At 45.0% G+C, this 7,276-nt stretch overlaps 1 protein-coding gene across 1 annotated transcript; it reads right to left on the bottom strand.

The window, feature by feature from the left end:
• Positions 1-458: 458 nt before the first annotated feature.
• LOC117732976 (RING finger protein 223) lies at positions 459-6,611 on the bottom strand. The gene is made up of 2 exons (XM_034536208.1): positions 6,332-6,611; positions 459-1,364 (listed from the first exon to the last, which is right to left on the bottom strand). Exon 2 carries the CDS (start codon positions 1,272-1,274, stop codon positions 567-569), a length of 708 nt encoding a protein of 235 aa, XP_034392099.1. The 5' UTR covers positions 1,275-1,364; positions 6,332-6,611; the 3' UTR covers positions 459-566.
• Between the last annotated feature and the right edge of the window lie 665 nt (positions 6,612-7,276).

The following is a 7,276-nucleotide window of genomic DNA, read 5'->3' as shown; positions in this document are numbered from 1 at the left end:
TTATTATTATTTTATTATAGTGCTGTAAACGATGACATATAAAAAATGCACAAGTCACATGTACTGCATAAGTTTAAGTTTGCGGTTGGCACATTGGGTTTACATTAACTTTCTTTTGGTAAAGACCTTTTTTAATTTATTTTTTACAATAAACTTGCTTATTTGTTATTACCCAACCACATATGTTCAAAGCAGAGTTTAGTTCTAAATTTGAAGCCATATTACACATTACCCCAAATTTTCGTGAAAATTGGTGCAGTCCGTGTTGCTTTTATCTCGGTCCCCTGTCTTTTAAAAACAAAAACAACTCTGTGGGGGGGGGGGGGGGGGGGGGGGGGGGGGGGGGGGGGGGGGGGGGGGGGGGGGGGGGGGGGGGGGGGGGGGGGGGGGGGGGGGGGGGGGGGGGGGGGGGGGGGGGGGGCATTAAACTCCAACATCTTCAAATCTGAGGTGTTGACAGTTGTCCGTGGCGATTACAACCTACCCTTAGATAGAAATAGAATGCACATAAAATGTCAAAGTTATGTACAGTGACATTGAAGTCCAGTCAGTCTGAGTTTACTCCGTCAGACCGGGGGTGGGGGGGATCTGGTGAGCAGGCGCAACGCAGTGGTGGGTATCATGGTGGGCCGGGGTTCCACACGGTCCTGCATGCAGCGCATGTTCCCCGTGCTGAACACGCACTGCAACGGCCACAGCATGACGACAACGATCAGCACCATGAGCACGATGAAGAGCACCATCCTCTTCCAGTCCGCCAGCCGGTTCAGCAGGCCAAAAGTTCTGGGCTGCGTCTGGATCGGAGCGTCCACCGTCTTGTCGGCCCCGATGTCGATGCAGATGCAGAAGGCCTTGGAGCTCTCGGGGGCGCCCGAGTCGGCGCTTTTATAGCACAGTTTCTCGCCCTCCAGCCACACCGGCTCCTCCTGCTGCTGGTGGCTGGGCAGCTTGCAGAGGACCTCGCGGCTGGTCGTCAGGGCCGGAGGGCCGTCCTCGGTCAGCGTGGTGGGGTGGCGGCAGAAGGGGCAGGAGAGGCGGTTGCTGCCGCCGTTACCGTCCTGGTCGGCCAGCGAGACGGCCATGAGGCGGGAGAGGCACTCCAGGCAGAAGGTGTGGGTGCACTCGAGCACCTTGGGCGTTTTGAAGACATTGTCGTAGGTGTTGTAGCAGATGGAGCACTCCGGCTGGCTCATGACCGACACCTTCTTCTTCAGCTCCCCAGCCGCGCCCTGGGAGCCGAGCTGCATGTGCCAAATCTGCGGCGACCGTTCCATCTTCGGGAGTAAAAGTCGACTCGTCTTCTTGGTTCAAGTCTCCTTCGGACTCGCCGGCCCTTCTTCGTCTGTCCTTGACTTCTGAATTGTCTGAAAAAAAGAGAAGACGGATGACAAGTACAGATTAGATTTCATATTGCAGATGGTGTTTTGCAGCTTGTACACCATAATCTCAACAAGTTAACAGGATTTCAGTCAATCAGTGCAAGTGGAAAGTTACACTTTGTACTGTTTACCCACGCTTAGCCACACAGATATTACTACGAGGCTGACAGGATTTTGGTCTGTCAATGAGTAATTTACAAAGGTCCAATATGAGGCAAAATGGGACAAATGAGCCAATTGGGGATTTACCAAAGCAACACCAACGAGCGCAAATAATCAATGTCATGCCAATAATCAATGTCATGCCAATAATCAATGTCATGCCAATAATCAATGTTGTCATGCCAATAATCAATGCCAAGACAGGAACGGAGAGGACAATGTCTGAGGAATAAGAGCCTCTCCTGAGCATAGAGTGCAAACGGATGACGAAGGATACTTCTGTGAATATTCATTTAAAGAGTATAATCCTATAGTGCTATTTTGCTAACTATTTCAAGCTCGTGAAATCTACTGTAGGCTTTTAATCCAACACCTTTAATACTTATAGGATTTGGGTTAAATACACATTTTCCGGCGGTTTGTCTGTGACGGTAGGCAGCGTAGCGTGCAGGCGCACACCAGCTGGGACCGGGAGCCCTTGGGCCCTTCTCGCGTTGAACAGCTGATGAAAGATTGTTTTTAGGGCGAGCTACCTGGAACAGAATCGGGGAGAAACACAGGCTGCTTTGTTCATGTGACTTTCTGAGCACGTGTTTTCAAACTGCAGGAACATTGCAGGTTGTAATAGACTGGGTTTTGGGTCACCGTAGGCCACCTGGACCCGCAGGGTTGGATAGTTAAGTCATCCGGGCCAAATCACGGCCTCCTTGTCCAATTCTTCTAGATCTATGATAAGAATATTACATTGTTGGTATAACCTTCTCACTCGTACTGTGGGTTCGGTAGATGCGGTTAAATACTGTGAAGTAGACTGTGTGTTGGGGATGGATAGTCGGAGCACAGGTGCTCTCCTCTCTGTGCCCCGAGGGCGAGTCCTGCCCCAGTACTCCCATCGAGACAAAGTCCCACCTTGTTCTCCGTCTAATCGCTCCATCTACCCTTGGAAATTCCTGCTCCGCCAACTCTCGCTCTCTCCGTCTCTCTAGAACTCAAAAACGTGTTAGCGACACGCGGACAGGTTCTCCTGTATGGTTACACCTCCTTATCAGTTCTAAGCCTCCCCTCATCATTGGAATTATGTTATCTGGCGGGGTCATTTCCCAGAGTCTCCTGTACTATATACAGTATATATATGTATGTATGTATATTGTGACGACCCTCTCTGCCACTGGCTCGTGTCCCTGCAGGTGGGCGTGGCCAAGGGCTCATCAGAAGAGTAGGAACACCTGAGCTAATCAGCAGCGCTGGCAACACCTGGGCCTTGTGTGCAAGCGCTGCACTCAGGAGCCCTCTCTCCCTCGCTGTCCTGAGACCCCGACTGGCTGTCTATAGGAGAGTATGATTTGACCTAACAGCCTACAACATCGCACACACACTTCCCACGCATGCACTCACCTCCACCACTGAAACTACTGACTCCACACACCACTGTTTTGCTACCTCAGTTATATTAGACTACCTAAGTTAAATAAAAACCCTTGCTGATAACGATTACCTGTGTGTGTGTCCCTTTGTTGTCGCGGCCATGCGGCCCGGTTCGTGACAATATACACTACCGTTCAGAAGTTTGGGGTCACCCAGACAATTTCGTGTTTTCCATGAAAACTCAGACTTTTATTTATCAAATGAGTTGCAAAATGAATAGAAAATATAGTCAAGACATTGACAAGGTTAGCAATAATGATTTTTATTTGAAATATTAATTTTGTTCTTCAAACTTTGCTTTCATCAAAGAATCCTCCATTTGCAGCAGTTGTATAGCTTCTCTCAGCATAACTGTTTTCAGCTGTGCTAACATAATTGCACAATGGTTTTCTAATCATCCATTACTCTTCTAAGAACACAATGTATCATTAATGTACTATCACTCCAGTGTTTTTCATTAAAAATCAGACGTTTCCACCTAGAATAGTCATTTACCACATTAACAATGTATAGAGTGTATTTCTGATTAATTTAATGTTATCTTCATTGAAGAAAACAGTGCTTTTCTTTGAAAAATAAGGACATTTCTAAGTGACCCCAAACTTTTGAAAGGTGGTGTAGATACTGTATGCATATACAGTATATATATGTATGTATATGTATATATATATGTATGTATATATATATATATACATACACATATATATATATACATACACATATACACATATATATATATATATACATATATACTGTATATATATACACATATATATACACACATATATATATACACATATATACGTGTATATATATATATATATATATATATATATATATATATATATATATATATATATATATATATATATATACAGTGCATCTGGAAAGTATTCACAGTATTCAACTGAATTCAGCACAAGTGGACTCCAATCAAGTTGTAGAAACATCTCAAGGATGATCAGTGGAAACAGGATACACCTGAGCTAAATTTTGAGTATCATGGCAAAGGCTGTGAATACTTATGTACATGTTATGTTTTCGTTCTTTATTTTTAATAGATTTGCAAAAATTTGCAAAAAACAGTTTTCACTTTGTCATTATGGGTTGTTGTGTGTAGAATGTTGAGGAAAATAATTAATTTAATCCATTTTGGAATAAGGCTGTAACATAACAAAATGTGGAAAAAGTGAAGCTTTTGCCGAGGCACTGTATATATACGTATGTATGTATGTGTATATATATGTGTATATATATACACACGTGTGTGTGTGTGTGTGTATGAAAAATTCAAGGAAATCTGAGCATTCAAATATTTATACAGTTTTGGATCGTTTTTTTAAATAAGGCCGTTTAAGTGTGCTAAACACAGCTGCGAGACAAATGAAAGCAAATAAATATCTAAAATGGTTACCTTAAAAGGCTCTTAAAGAACGTGCAATTGAAATCTACTGCTTTGCTTTTACTTTGCCACTTTGGATGTAATCCAACACAAAGTATCTAACACACACGGGCCGTGGATGAGTGGCAGAGTGGGCGCTACAGGAACTCACTAGCGCCTCTCGAGGACAAAGTGGTATTGCAAGACAGGACAGGTTGCGCTGCTCATTTTGTTATATTCCTGTACATGGATGTCATTGACACGACGTCAACGCTATCACCTTCTTCACATTCTGTTGAAAATATTAGTCTGTTGTTTTGGAATGCATTAAACAAAGATTGCAGCCATATTTTACACATTACACCTTCCCTGCATTGGTTTAGAGCAAATAAAAGAATAGATGGTCTAGATGTGAGACTTCTTGTGGCAGAAAAGAGATACTCAAAGGGCCGGTTTGAATATATAAATACATAATGTATAAATGTAACTACTCCCGAGCATACTGTTAAATGATTATTGTTTCTTCAAGTGTAAAAATATTGTACATGCATTTATATAAATGTAAAAATATATATAAGCAGATTTCTCTTAATATTATAAAATAAATCCATTTAATTTAATTATATTATAACGCACATTACTGTACCAAAGATCAAGTGCACGTTATTACATTAACTTTGTGCAAAGCTTTTTTGTCACAGTTGAGACAAAACTCTGGTCCAACAAATAGTGAGCTGCTAAGAACATGTGTGACCGATGTGGTCTGGGGCAGTGGTTCTCCACTGATCTGGGTCAGTGGTTCTCCACTGGTCCGGGTCAGTGGTTCTCCACTGGTCCGGGGCAGTGGTTTTCAACTGATCCGGGTCAGTGGTTCTCCACTGGTCCGGGGCAGTGGTTTTCAACTGATCCGGGTCAGTGGTTCTCCACTGGTCCGGGGCAGTGGTTCTCCACTGATCCGGGTCAGTGGTTCTCCACTGGTCTGGGGCAGTGGTTTTCAACTGGTCCGGGGCAGTGGTTCTCCACTGGTCCGGGGCAGTGGTTCTCAACTGATCTGGGTCAGTGGTTCTCCAATGGTCTGGGTCAGTGGTTCTCCACTGGTCCGGGGCAGTGGTTCTCCACTGGTCCGGGGCAGTGGTTCTCAACTGATCTGGGTCAGTGGTTCTCAACTGATCCGGGTCAGTGGTTCTCCACTGGTCCGGGGCAGTGGTCCTCCACCATCACCCCTGAATGACAAGCCGAGACGCAGTTGTCCGACGTTTGTGGCACAACATGTACAAATAGTGGATATTTCTTCCATGGTGGACGGCGGTAATGAACTGTTTCCATGAAGATAAGCCACGCCTCCTCTCCAGCGCTTCTAGCGCAAATGAAGCGAGAGATCACAAATAGTCCGGCGAGTAAACAAACTCACTCGAGTAAAGCACCGCGAGAATTCGCTTCTCTTTTGGTGTGAACGCAGCCTGAATGGTATTCTGCTCTCCGCTTCAATTGACAGTCCTTTGTCGCTATCAGACAACTGACCCACTGACCCACTGGCATACAAATCACAGCTTAGGTCACCCAATGTATTTGTTGCCCTTCTTTCCAACCTCTTTGTGTCAGACTCAGCTGCTTGTCTCTTTCAACTGTCATCCACAACGCTGCCCTAACCTGTTCTCCGTTTGAAAAGCAAATGAAACTTGATCTACCTGCCGTTTAAACTGCGGGGGGTTTAACCTGCTGCTGACAGTTTAACTGAACGTGAGGCTGAGGGCAAAAAACAGACCTGATCGTGTACAGATAGCACATGTGGTAAAGAACAATATATATATATGTATATATATATATGTATTATATAGATTTTGAATTGTATTATTGTATCTCTTTTTTTATTCATTTATGGTCTTGACTTTACAAAAGAAACTGCCTCAATGAAAACAAACTGCATGCTGCAAGAACAAAAAGAAGATCAAGGGTAAACTAAAGGAGTAAAGGTTCGGTTTACCTGTCGGCTGGAGAAGTTATGGGATGGTCCTCTCTGCTCCTCCGGCCTCAGCTCACTCCCTCTGCGGTCTCACATGCATTTCCCTGGCAACAAAGTCAACTGCCTTTCCCAGCCAAGGTGCTCCTCTGTCACAGGAGTGAGGGCTCTGCTGGAGTCACAGGCAGGTGTAGGTGTGTGTCGGGTGGCCCAGAGGCTGTGTGAGAGCTGCTGTGTCAGTGTCAGCTCTGAGTCCTCCTTCTAGGTCCTCCTTCTGGCTGGGTCCTCCTTCCTCTGCGACCGTTGGCCGGTATCACCTGCGCAAAGCTCTGGCTGCTCCCTTTTATTTATTTACTTTATTACTTTATGCAAATGCTTAGAACAGTGCCTCTACCTTAAGGCGGTGGGGGAGGAGGGAGGGAAGCCTAAAGTCCTCAAGGAGAGTAATACCCTCTCACCAACCCCCCTGTCTCTGAGGATATCTCCCCCCCCCCCAACCTCACAAAGACACACACTTTATGCAAATACCCCTAAACTCCAATATACAAACACATTCAGGGTGATACAATCTTGTACTGACTGTGGCTTTTAATTTGCTTATCAAGGATTTCTCCCACTGCAAGAAAAAAAAGAAACTCTACATGCTCTACATCTTTTTCCTTTTCCTCCCCGGATGACAACACACCAACTGCAAGGAGACAGCCGATGTAACACCAGTGCACTGGATATTAAACACAAAAAGGACGCAAAGCTGCACACAATATATGTAAAGGGTTCATTTCCATGAAGGGAGAGATAAGGGAACAGGTGGCCGGAGAGGACCGCCTTCCCACCGGAGCGCCGCTCTCCGGGAAAAGCCTGTTGTTCCACTTCTTGACTGGCATACAGTGATGCTGGCCAGCATGACACATCAGCTGGAGCCGAGCTGCTCCAAGTGGGAAGTTGTTTTTTATTGACAAGTAAATGACA

This window comes from Cyclopterus lumpus, chromosome 7 (genome assembly GCF_009769545.1).
Source record: "Cyclopterus lumpus isolate fCycLum1 chromosome 7, fCycLum1.pri, whole genome shotgun sequence".
Taxonomy (NCBI): domain Eukaryota; kingdom Metazoa; phylum Chordata; class Actinopteri; order Perciformes; family Cyclopteridae; genus Cyclopterus; species Cyclopterus lumpus.
Note: the sequence above shows the minus strand (reverse complement) of the source record. Positions and strands in the feature narration are given on the sequence as shown.

Coding starts and splice junctions, on each gene's coding strand:
- LOC117732976 (XM_034536208.1), bottom strand. CDS start 1,274: ATGGAACGGTCGCCGCAGATTTGGCACATGCAGCTCGGCTCCCAGGGC.